Source organism: Strix aluco, chromosome 2, assembly GCF_031877795.1.
Source record: "Strix aluco isolate bStrAlu1 chromosome 2, bStrAlu1.hap1, whole genome shotgun sequence".
Taxonomy (NCBI): domain Eukaryota; kingdom Metazoa; phylum Chordata; class Aves; order Strigiformes; family Strigidae; genus Strix; species Strix aluco.
In genome coordinates this window covers 7,965,958-7,982,811 of record NC_133932.1, presented here as the reverse complement: position 1 = coordinate 7,982,811, position 16,854 = coordinate 7,965,958, and the positions used below count along the sequence as shown (strand labels likewise).

At 50.8% G+C, this 16,854-nt stretch overlaps 2 protein-coding genes across 6 annotated transcripts; one reads left to right on the top strand and one right to left on the bottom strand.

The window, feature by feature from the left end:
- Positions 1-610: 610 nt before the first annotated feature.
- Positions 611-9,725, bottom strand: LOC141916948 (protein Wnt-4-like). Of its 4 annotated transcripts, none has more exons than XM_074809956.1 (5): positions 9,703-9,725; positions 3,286-3,524; positions 2,297-2,428; positions 1,990-2,132; positions 611-1,078 (listed from the first exon to the last, which is right to left on the bottom strand). In XM_074809956.1, coding segments are annotated over exons 1-5 (984 nt in total). In that variant the 5' UTR covers positions 9,705-9,725. The 4 variants fall into 4 exon arrangements, with proteins under 4 accessions (XP_074666057.1, XP_074666049.1, XP_074666064.1 ...); XM_074809948.1 differs by lacking the exon at positions 9,703-9,725 and adding an exon at positions 3,880-3,944; XM_074809963.1 differs by lacking the exon at positions 9,703-9,725 and having other exon boundaries at positions 2,267-2,428; positions 3,286-3,466.
- Positions 6,772-14,249, top strand: LPAR5 (lysophosphatidic acid receptor 5). 2 transcript variants are annotated; one of them, XM_074809941.1, is made up of 3 exons: positions 6,772-6,998; positions 12,618-13,427; positions 13,578-14,249. In XM_074809941.1, the coding sequence occupies exons 2-3, from the start codon at positions 12,945-12,947 to the stop codon at positions 14,055-14,057; spliced, it is 963 nt and encodes a 320-aa protein (XP_074666042.1). In that variant the 5' UTR covers positions 6,772-6,998; positions 12,618-12,944; the 3' UTR covers positions 14,058-14,249. The 2 variants fall into 2 exon arrangements, with proteins under 2 accessions (XP_074666042.1, XP_074666037.1); XM_074809936.1 differs by having other exon boundaries at positions 12,618-14,249.
- The last annotated feature ends 2,605 nt before the right edge of the window (positions 14,250-16,854 follow it).

The window sequence follows — 16,854 nt, the reverse complement described above, 5'->3', positions numbered from 1 at the left end:
GTCAATAGTTCTCACAAGAATGAGTCTTCTTGTATAAAGAGCCCTCTACCTGGGAAACCTAATTTTCTCCTTTCTCTCTGATGTTGCCGCTCTATTACACCCCTCGGTGACCCCTCTCACGTCTGAGTGGGGTTCCCCACTCCCCCCTGCTTTGCTCCCTGATTTTTCTCACTCACTGCAGCCTGTGTGGCCACTGAGCACACGGACTCCAGCGTGGCCTCGTCCCCTCCCAGCCCACGGGAGGGAGCAGAGCCAGGTACCCTCCAGGTCCCAAACGCAGCGTGTGAGGAAGGACCTGATGCACGCACTTTGCTTTCCATTGCAGCTCATTTATTTCTAAGTTTAAGGGTTTATTGGGACTGTGTCCTCCAAACTTCCATCCAGAAAAATAATTCCAACCACAAAAAGCCCAACGAGGCTGGCGAGAGGGTGCTGTGTGGGGAACTGATGGCACCTGTGGAGCCAGGGGCTGCTCTCTGGCAGGGCAGCAAAACCCCACGTTGGCTCCCCATCAGGCTCTGTCTCCCCCACACCTTCCCCTGCTTCCCTGTGTCCCTCCCCCGGGGCTGTCCTCTCCCCGCGGCCTTGCAGTCCCCCCCTGCGCTCCCCCTCAACGGCAGCTGTGCACCTCCACGAGATGCCGGCACTGCTTGCACTTGACGGAGCAGCACCAGCGAAACTTGCAGCTGCACCGCTCCACCACCTCTGCCTGAGCCGTGTGGAAGCCCCTGCCGCAGCACAGGAGCTCGCAGCCGTCCATGGCCGGGGATGTCCGGTTGCACCGACGGCCATAGGTGCCGAATACCCCATGCCGGGGGTCCCGGTCGCAGAAGTCTGGGCTGGCCAACAGATAGACCAGGTCGTGAGCTGTGTAGGGCTTGAAGCGAGAGCTCTTGGGCACCAGGAGCTTGCGGGAACCCACCCGCTTGGGGTGAACCTCTGTCGCCCCCTCGAACTTTTCCTTGAGGATGTTGCCCACCTTGCGAAAGGGAGGCATGACCTTCCAGCATGTGCGCACCTCGCAGGAGCCCGACACACCGTGGCACTTGCACTCCACCTTCATGTGGGCCAGGAGAGCCTGGGGAGCGGGAGGAAGCTGCCAGCCAGACCCAGGACACCCCTCCCTACACCTCCTCCGCCTGCGGGCCCCCCAGCAGCCACTATTCCCCCCCAAAACCAGGGAAGGGAAGGGAAGGGAAGGGAAGGGAAGGGAAGGGAAGGGAAGGGAAGGGAAGGGAAGGGAAGGGAAGGGAAGGGAAGGGAAGGGAAGGGAAGGGAAGGGAAGGGAAGGGAAGGGAAGGGAAGGGAAGGGAAGGGAAGGGAAGGGAAGGGAAGGGAAGGGAAGGGAAGGGAAGGGAAGGGAAGGGAAGGGAAGGGAAGGGAAGGGAAGGGAAGGGAAGGGAAGGGAAGGGAAGGGAAGGGAGCAAAAAAGTCTTTTTAAGCCAAGCTAATATGAAACAGAAGGGAACCCACTCTATGGGAAACAGGCTGGCTTGGGTCTGTAAGAGAAATCCCTGAGGCAAGGGAAATGACTGGGACCTGCTCTGACCCACGGGACTGTGGGAAGGGGAACAGATCTGCCCAGAGGCAGAGGATGCTCAAGGGACCACATCTGATAATGGCCCCTGCAGAGGACGGTGTCTGCTCAGGAGGGGCTGGAGGGGCAGGGAAGACCTTCAGAGCAGAATGGGGAAACTATTTCCTTTGCAGAACCAGCCAAGGAAGGTAAATCACAGCTGGGCTCTGTGAGGAAAAGAAGACTGCACAGAAGCAGGTAGGGGAGGCTGGGACCCCCTTCCACACAGGCGAGGAGCCAGCTCGGTGTGAGCAGCGCAGTGCTGGGCTCAGGAAAGGCAGCAGGACATGCTCTGAGAGCCTGTGGCTGCCCTGAACTGCTCCTTGGGGTAGGGGAGATGGACTGAGGCCCGCCTAGCCAGGGAGAAGCCCCTGAAGCTGGGCTTCTTTCCCAGCCCTTGTTCCTGCCCTTACCTTCCTCCCAGCCTCATTGTTGTGCAGGTTCATGAGTGCTCGGCTGGAGGAGACACCACGGCTCCTCTCGGGGTTGTCTACGAAGGCTTGAGAAAAGGCAATCCCATACGACAGGTTATCAGAGCAGCCCGACCATTGGAAACCTGCAGAGGAAAGCAGTCATGAGATGAAGAAGGAGAAGCCCTGGAAGGAGCTCCCAAAGGGCTGAGGGCTGTGGAGAAGGGAGATGTCTCCTCCACTGGTGAGAGTCTTCCCCAAGGATCTTCTCCTCTGCCACCCCCTTCCTGCCACTGGCTTCCTCCTTCACCTTCGGGGCTCACTCCTCGGATCTTGCGGTCACAGCCACACTTCTCCAGCTCCCCACGGCTGCAGGCACGAGTCACAGCAAAGGCAACACCAGCGGCAGAGATGGCGTGGATGAAAGCAGACTCCCGCGTGCCTGAAGTGGGGTGAGAAATGGCATGAGTCTGCGGAGGGGGAAGGCACTGATAGCACACGACACGGGGGAAAGAGGTGTGACTGCATGCAGGAAGGATGTATTCAGACAGAGACTGCTCAGGAGAAATCACTGGCACGATGCTGCGGTTCCCAAGGCCTGGAACCAGTGAGGGAGATGGCTCTGTGGGGTCCTTCTGCCTCACTGCCCCCACTGTTGGCACCCTCAATTCCTGGGCTGGGGAGCCCATTGAGGGAGAGAAGTCAGCAGCCCCCAAGGGAAGTGAAAGGGGAGCTGTGGTGGGGGATGCCAGGGGCCGAGACTCCCACACAGAGGGCTTTTTCAGGGTCCTCCCTGGTGCCTTGTCTCTAGAAGCCAGAGAGACCCTGTTTGGCTCCTCCTGCCCAAACACATGCAAAATCTGTTCTGTGCTGTTTTGGGGGCATAGGAAGATCCTTTTTCTCTGGCCTGCAACAAAAAAGGACTCTAGCATCAGAGGAAAAGGTTTGATTTGAGCTGCTGCTCCACAGGTCTGGGCTGGTGGCAGGGTGAGGGAGATCTACCGATCTGCAGAGATGGTACCCAGAACGGTCCAGATGGGACTAAAAAGCCAAGCCTGACCAAATGAGGAAGAAGTTTGGCCAGAATATTAATATTTGTAACAGCATGTGCATTTGGTTCAGTTTGCTCTGTGTTGACAGCTTTGTTAGCATGTGGAGGAAGGCACGGGCCACTCTGGGGATGGGCCCAGTTGACACTCACATGCTAGCCCAGGAAAGGCTGATCTGTCAAGGGGACCCTGTGGGCACACTGAAGGGACCCCATGCCACCTCTGTCTTCACTGTCTCCCCCTTGCTGACCTTGGATGGCGACCTTGCCAAAGACCTGCAGCCCCTGTAGCGTGGAGCAGTTCCACCGGCGAGAGTGAAACTGGTGCTGGCACTCCTCAACAGCCAACTCTGCGCCTCGCTTCACTGCATCCATGGTTTCCACCTGCCGCCGGCAAACACGCACCTGCTCTTCTACCAGCCCCGTCAGACCCTCGCAGCCACGGGGGTCCCGGAGGATGGCCCGCAGAGAAGGCTGCTTGGCCAGGTACCTGTGGGGTAGGGGAGAGATTCAGTCGCAGATCAACTAGAGTCAGGGCCATGTCTGCAGGGGACTAGCCCTCTATAGCCTTATTTTAGAGCAGAAACAGGGCAGAGAAGGGGATGTGCTGCCTCTTGTCTGTGCTGAATTTGGACATTCCTGCTCCCCATCCTGGTATGCACCTCTTTGACTTCATCGTCCCTCTCCCTTCACGCTCCCAGAGATGCCCCTTCTAATGTGCTGGCTTCAGGTTGCCCAGGTTCCTTCTTCCACCCTTTTCTCACAGATCTGCCTGTTTTCTGGGGAGACAGCACCTCTCCAGGTGACTTTCCAATCCAGACAGTACAAGTGCGAAGCATACTTACAGCCAGGTCACAGCAAGGACATGCTGCACAGGGATCAGTGCCACGTACAGCCGCACCATCTCCATCCTGTCCCCAGCAAACCTCCACCTTCAGTCACGGTGTAGCAGCCGCCTGAATCCCCTCCTGCACCCAACAGTCACTCTCACAGCAGCTCCAGCCCAGCACTGCAAAGCACGGGTAGCCCCTGCCCCGAGCAATGACCATGGGCAGCCTTGGTGTGCCTGCCAGCATTGGAGACCCAGTAGCCCACAGAAACCTGGTGGGTTGGCCTCGCCAGCGCACCCACGCCGGTGCTGGTCCCTCCCCACAGGTCGGGTAGCACTGTGGGAGAGCTCTGAACTAGGGCTCTGGGGTAGGCATCCGTCAGAGCGAGCTCACATGGCTGGGGACAGCATCCCCCGGACTCTGCTGTCCTGTCAGCAGACGATCTGGTTGTCTTCCTCCACAGTCAAGTCACTTCATCAGCAGAAAGCAGTCCAAGACCCAGTCAGCAGCAGACAGAAATTTCCACGCAAGAAAAACCTGGCAGCACCAAGCAGCTGTTGCTAGACCCACCAGCTCGTCATCGCTTTGTCACAAAGCCCTTTAGAGAGCCGGAGAGTTTCCCCGCAGTGACAGCTCATGGGAGCTGAGAGGGGAAGACCTGCTGCCTCCCTTATCCCCAGCTGACGTCCTTGCAGACCCTCCCTCATCTGTCTTCTCTAGGCTGGAGATTCTTCTTTTCTACCCTGCAGCCCACATAGCTACGGCAAACAGACACAGCCCGGCTGCCCCCTGGCTCTCTTAACTCTTTCCCTGGCAAGTCTCCCTTCACACCCCTCATTTTCTTCCCCATGGCAAGAGAGACAGTCCTTGCCCTTCTCCTTAGCAGGTGTGATCAGGTGGCTACACCTCTTCTCAGTGGGTAGCCCTTTCCTAAGAGCTCCTGGGAGTCCAGGAAAAAGTGAGTTGAGCGACTGGGGAGATGAAATGTCCTGGGAGAAAAGCCTACCATGCCCCCAGTGGGCCTGGGCAGTGCCAGATGTCCCCACCACCCTGGAAAGTGAAACTCCTCACACAGCCAGCCCAAAGGTTTCTGCTTTTCCTGTCTGAATCATTCAGAAAGTGAAACACGGCTGCCCTGGCCCTGCTATAGTTTTTCCACCATGGCCCCACATGTGGTTTCACCCCTTTGCTGCCCTCTTCCACATTTCCCTGCACGAAGAGGTCTGAAGAGCACTGGGGTTTATCAGTCATCCTTTCAAACCTGAGCAGCCCCTCTGCTCTAGCACGCTTTCGACCTCTCTCCTTGCCTTCCCAGCTCCCTGCGTCCCTCGTTCTGTTGGGTCCTTGCTCCTGTTTTCTGGAGTCAGCACTCTGGGGTGGCAGGCATGTTGGGATCTGCAGCATCAGGGTGTAGCCTCCAACACACACCCCAGTAATCTGGTCTTACCTGCTGTCGAGTCAGACAGCAGTGAGGAAATGCCAAGGGTTGTGCTGCTCTTCCCAACAAGCCGAGTCTCCAAGATACAGCGAGGGACAGAGGAGTGAGCCCACCTGGGCAGGGGGAGACAGAATTCATGGGCTGATGCACCAAGAGCCGGTGAGGTGAGTGAACCTGGCTGGGTGAGGGATGCTGTGGGGCGAGGCGAAGTGCCACCACATCCTCCTCTTCTGACACACAGAGTAAAGCCAGGACTTCCAGGCTCAGCCAGGCGTGTGCACATGTGTGCAGGGCGTGAGGGCCACCAGGGAGGGGAAAGTTCCCACAGACGGTGTCAGAGACGCCTTTTGCAAAGGGAGAAGGACACACACACACACACCCCAGTATATCTGCAAGTCTTTATCAGTACCAGAGCCTTGATGGGAACTGAAGAGACACAAAAAGCTGTGAGAACAAAGATCCCAGCAACTAGGAAGTGAGAGAGGGGGTCTGGTTAAAAGAGAGGCACTAAAAAGGAGCGGGGTGAGATCAGCGGTTCGGGTGCTATTGTACTCTCCAAGGATTTATGAGCAGCAGGAACATATATCCCTTGGTGTGTCACTCCCTGAATGAGGAGGCAGTGACAGCAGAACAAGGCAAGCAGAGAGTGAGAAAGTCAAACACCAGCAGCAGCAGCCATCAGGCAGAGGAGCCAGGCAAGGGCTGCAGAGAAAGAGGGAGCCCACAGGCACGGCATCTTCTTCTCGGGGCAGCTGCTCTGGGGGAAGGATGACAGTAGGATTAGGAGTGTCCCCAGGACCCATCTATTCTCCCAGGTGTGCTGGGACTGGCAGAGCAGAAATAGGACTTGAAGGAACAGAATGCCAGATGGGCTCTGCAGAAGGGCAGATCCCTTCCCAGCCTCACTTGGCAGTGTGCTCGGTTGCAGATGTCCTGCTAAATCAGCCCTTGCACTTTCTTAGCACTGTGCCTCCTGTAGCCTTGAACGACAGGGACTTACATTTGTGGCAAACATGCCTTTGCCTGCTGCAAGCACTGACACCTCTTCAGAGCTTGGTTCTTTTTGGGTCCCTGCCACATGCCAGTGGTGCACAACAGGGCCCCCAGGCAGGAGCTTGGCCCCAGAGCGCCCAAGCCCATGGGACTGACAGGACTCTGAGCCTTTGAACGGGCTAGTGTTTAAATCAACTTTGCTCTCACTTCCTGTATTTCACTTCTACCTCGTGTTTGGCAATATTTTGGGGAGGGGGATGTTTTCATTTTCCCCCGTGAGTCCTGGGGGTGGCTGAGTTAGCATGGAAGCAAAGACCAGCAAGTATTTGGCACTATGACCCGGGGCAGACTTCCTCAGTTGCAAGGACACCTGGGTGTTGCTTCTTTTATGATTACGTTTGCTTTCATAGGATGTGTTTTAGCTTATCAGCTTCAGATAGCAAAGTTCGTGCTTTGTGGCCAGCCAGAAGCGCATCAGGAAGTGAGGAAGGAGGGGAGACAAACTGCAGCATGACAGATGCAGAACAAGCCATGGCGCAGTAGAGGACGGCTATGATTTGGATGAACAAGTAGTCAAAGAGCCTTCCTGGTTCTGTTTTAATTCAAGCTGCCTGCAGTTTTGGTGCCTGGATCAAGACTTCTGCAGTGACAGCGATCACTAGCCAGAAAGCCCTCGTGCACCCTTGGCTCTTCACCAGCAGAGGTAAGTGAGGTGGAAACATCTGGAGAGATGGATGGTCTGGGCTCACTGGGCACTGGTCTCCGTGAGCTGCTGCGCTGCCAGACCTGACCACAGAGCACCGGGAAACCCTCGATGCCTCTTCAATTGCCTAGTGAACCCAGGGGTGCAAGGCAAATCTCAATATTTATTTAAACAGAGGTTTTCTTTGGGATCCTGTGATACTAACAGCACGGGCAGCTTGCTTGCGTAGGCAAGAGCTTACTTGCCAAGGTGCCCACAATGGAAGTCCTCTTCTATGGGGTCCTCAGAAGATGAAGGGGGGGTGACACCTCTAGGGAGTAAGCAGTAGCAGTGTGATCAGACCGCGTGAGTTAAATATGGAGGTCTCAGCTTTGATGTCATGTATCTCTCGTTAAAAACAAGCCATCCTAAGTCTTGAACGTCTTCATGGTTCTAATCATCATAATAATCGAAATTTTTTTTGGTTGGAAAAAAGGTGGAAAGTGGGGCTTAAATATCACCTACAGCAGGTTAAAAGCATCCACATTTATGAAAAAATATACCTTCAATTTCTAAAGCAAAGTTGGGTGGTTTTTTTGAGGTTTGGTGCATTATTTGTTATTTCCTCTTGGTTTCAGATTTACTAAGTGAGCTTGTGCAGTTTGCGTTTTCAGCTGCACTGCTTTGTACCTCAATGCCACATTCACTGTCTGCATCCCCAGAGCGCTCCAGGGTTTAAATGACAAGTCGCTCTTGGAAACACTGACCTTGTGGCATGCTCAGCAAGAATTTTCTAGCTGTCTTCCCAACCTCTGGCTCATCTCAGACCAGCACTCCACACCAGCCAGGGCCCTGAGCAGCTCCCAAGTGCTCGAGGAAGGCACATGGTTGTCGTCTGAGTGGGGAGGCCACAGGAGGAGGTGTGTGGGAGCAGAGGATGGTGCATTCTTTTCAGCTGTTTTTCGAGGATGTCTGCCCACCCTCCAGCATCACATTTTACTCTCCCCTCACACAGCAATAGCAGCTGACGTTGCTCGCATGTCACACCTGTAGCAGCAGCTCTTCCTCCCTCACCGGTGTTTTCGCCCTCTAGTTTCTGCAGCTTCTCCTCTCCTGCAGCAGTTGCTCATAGTGTGTGTCTGTGTGTGTGTATACGTGCACATGCGCACATGTGTCATGTCTATGTCATTCCCCCTGTTCCCCCTTCCAGAGCAAAAATACTAGCAACAAACTAATTTTCCACCTGAAAACAGAAAGAAGTATCTGCCTAGGTAGCATCTATGGTTTGAATTGCTCTTTTCCATTCCTGCTGGGGAAAAGGCCATGGTCTCGGCAGATGGCCTTCAGGGGCTCATACTGATCTTCACTGAGAGGTAGAAAGATGCTTCCTCCACCTCCTGGGCCACATTAGGTCCGTCACCAAACAGAAAGTTCCTTCAGGATTTCAAGACAGCATCTCATCATGAGGAAGATGGCAGTTCAGCTGTGGTACCACTGCCTCCTCACTCAATGATGACTTGAGACCTTGCAGCAGCTTTCGAGTACTTGAGTTTCTTTTAGAAGCAGCCACAAAGAACATGGCCTGTGGCTCTCAGACATTAACCAAAAGGAACTAGTTTCAGCTCTTCTGTCTCCCTGCTACGAGCCTGCTTTACCCGTAACTTTCCTTTTCAGTGAGGGACAGCCAAAACAGTACCCTCAGAGCTCCGCAGAGAAATGCTCCGTTCCCACAGCTTCATTTTTCCAAAGACCATGCATGTACACATCTCATTACAGGTCTCTGAGATCTTGATTACAGTATCTTTTACACCAGATTTGAGACTATCAGCTTAGCTTCAGTAACACCACCATTAGTAGATTCTTGCTTCTGTGTTTCCATCCACTCACAAGAAAAAAAAAAACCTCAAAAAAACCCCAATCTATTTTCCACTCTCAGTGAACTTTGCTGACATTTTAGAACTCTGCTGTTTGGTGTCTTGAAGGCTGAAGGGCTAGTTTGTAAGGAAAGACCACTCAGAGAAATAGAAAGGTGATGGTAGGCAAAAAACTAAACAGATTTCTTGCACTGGTGTTCATGGCAGGAAAGCCTGGGAGATTTCCACAGCAGGAAAGTCATCAAAGGACTGTCTCTGATCAAAACAGTGGCAGAAACGGTTATGGAGCAGCAAGATGCACTAAGCAGTGGCTGAAACCACATGGGTCCTACCCCAGAGGTCCAAAACCAACTAAAGGATGGAAGACCTGACTAACTGTGGTGTAGAAACATTAAAACTGCTTTTAAAGGCTCACCAGCAGGCACAATTTGAGAAAAGGTTCTTGGGGGATTTCAGACCAGGGAGCTGGAGCTTGATGTCTGTGCTGAACAAATTAGTAGAAGCTATAATAAAGGAAAAAATCAATTGGCACGCAGTCACATCTAATTACTGGGGAAGAATCATCATGGCTTTTATAAAGGGGTGCTGTGTCTCACAGTCCTTCTTTGAAGGAGTCAACAAGCACGTGAACAGTGGCCCGTGTGGATTTTCAAAAGGGCTCTCACCAAAGGTGCTTAAAGAAATTTACAGAAAACGTTCCTACCTGGCCAAAAAGTGCCCGAAAGACAGGACAGAGAATGAGGGTAGATGATTGGTTTTCTCAGTGGAGTTACAGGACACCGGTGCTGGGGCTTGGACTGTTTGACTTATTCATGAAGGATGAACAACAAAATAACAAATCTGTTGGAGACATAAAATTATTCAAGTTAGAAAAGAGGAGGGTTGACTGTGAAGGACTGCAGAGATTAAGAGAAGTGTGAGTGACTGGCCTTAAAATAACAGCTGAAATTTCATCTGGTGAAGTAATGAGAAAAACCAATCTGAACTGACCATTACCCCTTGCAAATGAGATCTGCGCCTACTCAGCTCAGTGCACCCACATCATCAACACTGTGTACATTTTGAGCACTCCACCACAGAGCTCACAAAGGCTGTAGCAGAATTGGAAAGGTACTGAGAAGGGCAACACGGACAGAAAGACTCCTCTGTGAGGAACGACTGTGACAACGAGGACCCTTTAGCCTCAAAAAAATAAGAAGGTTACTGATGGGGAATATGGTAGATGTTTATAAAATCATAAATGATAAGGTGAATGTTTTTTCCACTGTCTCTTCCAGCTCTAAAACTGGGAACTGAATCTAGCAGGTGGTGATTCAAAAATGAGTACAAGGAAGTGGTTCTTCATCTGAGATGCAGTTAAGCTGTGAAACTTCTTGGCACTCTTGGCACTGGATGTTGTAGATGGTAAATTTTACATTGATGCAAAAAGAAACTGGAAAAAATAATTCTCCAAGGACTGCTGAACACAAATAGGTCACCTCTGGCTCAGGAAATCCCTGGGCTACAATATGCTGGAAGCAGAAAGAAAACTTGAGGGAGGATAACTACATGCTTGCACTGCTCTTACATTTCCCCCTGGCCATCCACAATTTGAGACAGAATAGTAGTTGTAGATAGACCACTGATCTCACACAGTATGGACTGTGCTTACATATTATATTCTCTAGAGGTGTTTATTGAATACCTCTTGATAAAAATAGCTTGTCTGTGGAGACAGTCACCTTCACCTGACACCTAGCTGGTCTGGGCACACACATTAGAGCAGGTCATGGTCTTTCAGAGTCTCAGTCTCACTCACTTTGTCTCAGTCAAAACAAAGGTCTCACCAGTCTGTTCAGTCTGCAGTCATTTCAAGGTTTTGGCTCTAGCAAAAGCTGACATATCTTCCTTGAGTTTTTTTGAGGCATCTAATAATTTCACTTGAAACCAACAACATTCTTGTACATTTGCCTTGTCTTGCTGGATTATATTATACTTTTATGCAAGTCTTCACACAAAGTTTTCATCCATCTTTGTCAGAGAAGGGTAAAAGCCACTCAGAATGTAACTTTACAAACCAGTAGAAGTTCCTCTAAGAAACCTGCCTTCGTGGTGGACCTGCCCAACAACACAAAGGATGGTCAAATTGATAGCTGTCTGCTCTCTTGTATTAGACTTCCACTGTCATTGTTTAACACAGTGTTGCAGACGAATCTTTTCCTGCCTATGAAGTCAGCATGTGCTTCTTCTGTCTTTAACAGATTCTCCCTCTAGACCCACAATGCCATCTAAAAGGTCTGACATGCTTGTCATGGCTGTTATGTTGCTGAGTAGCTTCCTCTTACAGTAATATCAACCTTACGTAAAATTTTCCTCTAGACAGAAAATTCTACTTTCATTTCAAGGTAAATCACACTCTACATGGGCTCTGTGAGGGAGTCCCTATCTAACCCCTGCAAACAGCTATGCGGAATTCTGTCATACTTACCAGCCCCTGCTCCACTGTAACAGCTTTGAGAGCAGATATCTAGTTTTAGGATCACAGAATAATTAAGGATGTATCTAGCCCAACCTTCTACCCAAAGCGGGTCAGCTATCAGATCAGGTCAGATCAGATCAGATCAGATCAGATCAGGCTACTCTCTACTTTATAGTCTGGTCTTGAAAACCTCCAAGGATGGAGACTCCACAACCTCTTGGGGAAACCTGTTGCAGTGCCTGACTGTCAACACAGTGAAAACATTTTTTCCTATAGCCAGTCTGAATATCTATTGCTTCAGTTTATAACCCCTGCCATGCCTCGCTGTGAACAGCTAACTCTGTCCTCTTCCAGTAACCACCTTGCAGGTATGGGGAGGCTGCTATTAGATCCCCTGGAGCCTTCTCCAGCTGAACAAGCCCAGTTCCCTCAGCATCTCCTCACAGGGCAAGTGCTCCAGCCCCCAGACCTTTCTGGTGGTCTTCCACTGGCCTCACTCCAGTTGATCAATGTTTGGCAAGGCAGTGCTACCGTTAGTATCTAGAGCGGTTACCAGCCTCACACCACTTCGGAGTCACAGGTATGTGTGTCCACATGAATCTCATGGCCCTTCCTGCTTTACCGTGTGCTCCCTTACCCAGCTGTGCTGCTCTGTGTTTGTGGGACATGGGCTGCTTCATCCTTTATGGTGTTGTAAGCAGGAAAATGATCTGAGGACATCCAATCCAAAGGAACTGTATGAATGTAAGTAACATAAGGAACTCCATCTAGCTGGGACTCAGGTGTGTGGGGGTTGTTTCACCTAGGAAAAGGCGCTAAGGTGGAGTCAAGTCTAACTGTAGTATAATTCTTTTTATCTGCAATGGATGTACAAAGTCCTATTTCTCTGATATAAAACAATCTATGCAGTTTTTATTTTAAGTTCCTTCCAGTCAGCATTTTTCCCTCAAAATGCTTGCTCTCTTCTTTTTCTTTCTCTCTCTCACTTTTTTCTGGAGTTGCCTTGACTACTTTCCCTGTGTGCTCTTGTGTTGTCCCTTTCTTGTATACATGTGCTCCCAGCAGCGATCAAAACAACATGCTTTTTCTGGTGCTGAGCAATAAATGATTCTGTACTACAATTACCTTCTCTCTGCTCTGGCTTCTTCTGCCATGTTATTACTCACTTTTCTCCTGTCCACTTTTCTTAGTCTTTTGGTTTCTTTGTGAGTTCTTGCAGCACAAGACATCATGGTGGGATTTTGAGGCTTTCAAGAGATTTCCCCCTCTAACATAAGCTCTTCTTTCTTGGTCTTCCACTTTAACCAGGAACTGTGCTGGCATTCAACAACTGGCAGTGTCCCTCCATCACCTCAGCATCACCATAACCACTGGAAAGAATTGCTGAACTAGAGGCAGAAGCTGACTCCAGCTGACTACGTTACCATCCCTGCCAGATGACCGCTGACCAGCAATCCAAAGCAGCACCAGTCACAAGAGAGGTGTGCCCATCTACGTCTCAGCTGCAGATGAGGGGAATGACCTGCCCGTCCCTTCCTAGAGGGGAATGACCTCTCAATGCTTTTCTTTGTGCCTCCTTAGCCCACCAGCAGGCTCAGCCATCTCAGGAAGACTCTCCCTGGATCCCCGCTGGGCATGTCAGCTTCCAATGAATCTCAGACATGCAAGGATTACAGCTTCAACCACCACCTCCTCCTGCCTGGCTACATCTTGATATTCATTACAGGTTTGATGCTGAATGTGATGGCGCTATGGATATTCATCCGCTACCTGCGCCTGAAGTCTGTGGTGATGATCTACATGTTCAACCTGGCCGTGAGCGACCTCACCTTCACACTTCCTCTGCCTTTGCGACTCTACTACTATTCCAACCACCACTGGCCCTTTGGTAACACCCTGTGCCAGGTCTCTGGCTCTGTCTTCCAGATCAACATGTATGGTAGCTGCCTCTTCCTCATGTGCATCAACCTGGATCGCTATGTTGCCATTGTCCACCCACTTCGCTGGCGACATCTGCGGCGGCCCAAGGTGGCCAAGCTCCTTTGCCTGATCGTCTGGGTTGTGATCTTCATGGGCTCCATCCCCACAGCCATAGTCCACAAGCAAAACCACTGCGAGGTACAGAACCAGACAGTTTATCTGTGCTTTGAAAGCTTTAGTGACAACATGTGGCAGAATAACCTCTTCCCCCTAGTTGTCCTGGCTGAAATTTTGGGTTTCCTCCTGCCTCTCAGCTGTGTGACATACTGTTCAATCCGGATCTTTCAGGAGCTCTGCCAGGACAGCCAGCCAAAGACCCTGCGACAGCAGAAGACCGTCCGTCTCCTCTTGGTCAATCTGGTCATCTTCATCATCTGCTTTGTGCCCTACAACACTACCCTGGCTGTTTATGGGTTGATAAAGGCCCGGGTGATGAAGGTTGAGCAAGAAACACAGGTCTCCGTGCGCCAAGTGTTAATTATGACAATGCTGTTGGCCAGCATGAACTGCATGCTGGATCCCTTGATCTACTACTTTAGTACTGAGGGTTTCCGTAACACCTTTAAGAAACTGCGGCGGGGACAAACCTGGGACTCAGATACAGGGATGCTCAAGAATCAGGTTGTGGAGAATAAGTCAATCCGAAACCACACTGTCTCAAAAGTAAAACAGTTCCCAGCTGAAAACTTTATCCGTCCCAATGAATCTGTGCGACCACTTCCTACCGCAATATTTTTGAATGGCCCTATTGAGGACTCGGAAATATAACCACCAGAAAGGTCACACCATTGCAGAGTTGCAGAGCCACCCATTCAGTGATTGCAGCAAGACTGTGGGAAACAGCTCAGGGTAACTTAGCAAACTGTTTGAGGGAGCCCAGCAGACTGTATGTGGGTGAATGTGATGATACAACGCTGAAGGATGAAAGGTTGTTTTGAATAAACAGAGATATCTTGGTGACATGGTCCCTCCTGACTCTTTTGGTACAGGAAACAGTAGCAAACAAGGATGTGAAACAAACCTAGTGTGTCCGGGTCTGGTCAGCAGAGATTCCTATAGCAAGTCCATCCTGCCTGGACACTTTCTGTCTGCACTGTAGCATGAAGCAGTTCTGGGGATAATCAGAGCACAGATACGGTACTCACTGCTGACCGGGTGAATTTAGTAGTGATGACTGAGGGAAACTTTGTTGTTTTTTTAACTAGATGCTTCAATTTGAGTCTTAAGTCCAGCTTGGGGCACCTAAATAATCATCTTCATTTTCCAAAAGACCTGAAGCATTTAGCAACCCTTGTTGGGGTCAAGGAGAATAGCTGAGTATTTAGTACTCTTGCAGAAAATAGCTTTCTAATTGTACAGTAAGTCACAGACCTTAGCAAAACAGTTTTTAGGAGGTATGTCAAATGTGCTTGTACAGCTGTACTCACACGGGCGCAGCACAATGGCTATACATTTACCTAAAGCAAAATGGCTTGGGAAACACCAGCATACTTAAAAATACACCTGACATTCATAATGGCACCAGAAAAAAGAGTGGATACCCCTCAGTGTCGTCGTTTCTGAAGCTCGCATTGATGTCAGGGCTTTGCACTTTCTTGTCGCTCAGCCATAGTGTGATTGATTTCGGGTCTGAGTGATTTTCACTGTTAAAAAGAAATGATGTCAGAGAATGAGGCTGTGGTGAAATATATCTGCTCGCACTGTTTGTACATGCTTTTTCAGCCTGCACCGTATGCAAAAGTCCTATAAATCTCCCCAGAAGCGAGAGATCCAGCTGTACACAGGCAGTGCTAGAAACCCCAGTTATTCACTCCTGCTAGTGGCCAGGGGTTGTCTTTCCACTTGCACTGTAAAACAGCCACTCTGTGGCTTCCAGCAGGACTCAGGCTACCCCAGAGTGGGTCCATTATGGTATATTTTAACTTTTTTGGAAAATGTTAAAGGGAAAGTGACATGAAATGCAGTTCAGGGTAAAGTCCTGGTTCTTAGACTTCTAAGTTAGCAATGAATCTCATTTCAACTCCCTGCCTCATGACTGTTGTGGGAATAAATGTATTGTTATGCATCATGGTTTTCTGTTACAGTTTAGGAGACACAGGGTTTTAAATCCATCTTTCCAGTCTCCCTTGAAGACCTTCTCTTTTACTACAGGTGACTGTAGAAGCAGGCCTTCAGGAAGACCTGCAGAAGATGATGAGCCTCTCCACAGAGAGATCCTTGTGTCACAGGCATATGCCCTAGGTAGGTCAGATCAGTCCCCTTTCTCACCCTCTGCATCACCAGCAGACCAGCCTTGAAATATGTCTGCAAACGAAGGACGCTTAATGGTGTCTGAGAGATGCAGTGAGAGAGGTGGAGGAGGGCTTGCAGGGCAGTAGGTATTTCTATTTTGAAAATTCAGGACTGCCATGTGATTGTGAATCATTGGTGACACAGTGCAGCTGGAGAGGAAACAGAGCTGCGTGCATATCTTCTGCTAGGGTCTGATGTTACCCTTTTGTTCTGGGATTTACAGGGTAGTGAAGTGGTATTACAGCAGCTGCACTGCTATCCATTTCCACATCTTCGTCCACCTTCCTCTCTCCTAGACCCCTCTCCCTGTCCCTGTTCCTCCGGTCCTTTCTCCCTTCCCCAAATCTAATATGCCAGGCACCTGAGCATCAGCACAACACTTTTACTGCTATGCTTTCTTCCCTGCCCAGAGAAGTTGAATTTTTCTTTACCTTGGCTAGAGCACTGTCATAAATTCACAGAAAGATTTGGGTGGGAAGGGACCTCTGGAGGTCTCTACCCCAACTCCCTGCTCACAGCAGGTTGTTGAGGGCAGTGAGGGCTGGCTTCTCCCCAAAGGAACGGCAGCTGAGAGCCAGGCATGGTAGAAAGGCAGGCAGAGGAAGGGGCTTCCCCAGCAAGGGAAACACCTGAGCAAGGCAAGCAAGACAGGTATGGTGATGATAGCCAGGTTCAGCTGAGAATCCAGATCATCAGACAAGCCTGTGGTGACGAGGCAGGTCCAAGGTCAAACTAAGAAGTCAAGTCAGCATCAGGATCAGGTCTGGAGGCAGTAACCAGGGTGAGCCACAGCCCAGTGATTGCCAGACAAGTCCATCATGACAAGGCAGGGCTCAGGTCAAGCCAGAAAGCCTGTCCATGGGTCTAGATCAACACAGTGCACGGTCAGCCACAGCCAAGACTTCTCAGGCAGGAGCCAAGGGCAAAGGCACCAGCTTAAAAGCAGCTTCTGGGGAAGGGGGTCAGCCCTGGCTGCAGCTCCAGTACAGCTTTCCGGAAAGTCTCCCCAAAGTCACCAGAGGGAAGGGGCAGCCCTCAGCTGCACTGTCTCTGACCCGGCCCCAAGCTCACACAGCCAAAGCCCCAGGAGCAGGGAGGATGCGCTCACGACCCCGAGCTAGTTCACGTTGCTCAGAGCCATGTCCAGGCATCTTCTGAGCACCTCCAAGGATGGAGCTTCCTCAGCCTTGCAGGACACCCCTGCCAGTGCTGAAACATGCCCTGGGGAGAGGCTTTTCCTAAAGCTCAGCAGGAATCTCCCTTGTTGCAAGTC

Excerpts from the sequence above, each read along its gene's own strand:
- LOC141916948 (XM_074809948.1), bottom strand. The coding sequence starts at position 3,944 with ATGGAGATGGTGCGGCTGTACGTGGCACTGATCCCTGTGCAGCATGTC. Across the intron at positions 2,429-3,285 it reads TGGCAAGGTCGCCATCCAAG|GCACGCGGGAGTCTGCTTTC; the intron begins GTCAGCAAGGGG and ends ACCCCACTTCAG. Across the intron at positions 1,079-1,989 it reads ACAATGAGGCTGGGAGGAAG|GCTCTCCTGGCCCACATGAA; the intron begins GTAAGGGCAGGA and ends CCCGCTCCCCAG.
- LPAR5 (XM_074809936.1), top strand. The coding sequence starts at position 12,945 with ATGTCAGCTTCCAATGAATCTCAGACATGCAAGGATTACAGCTTCAAC.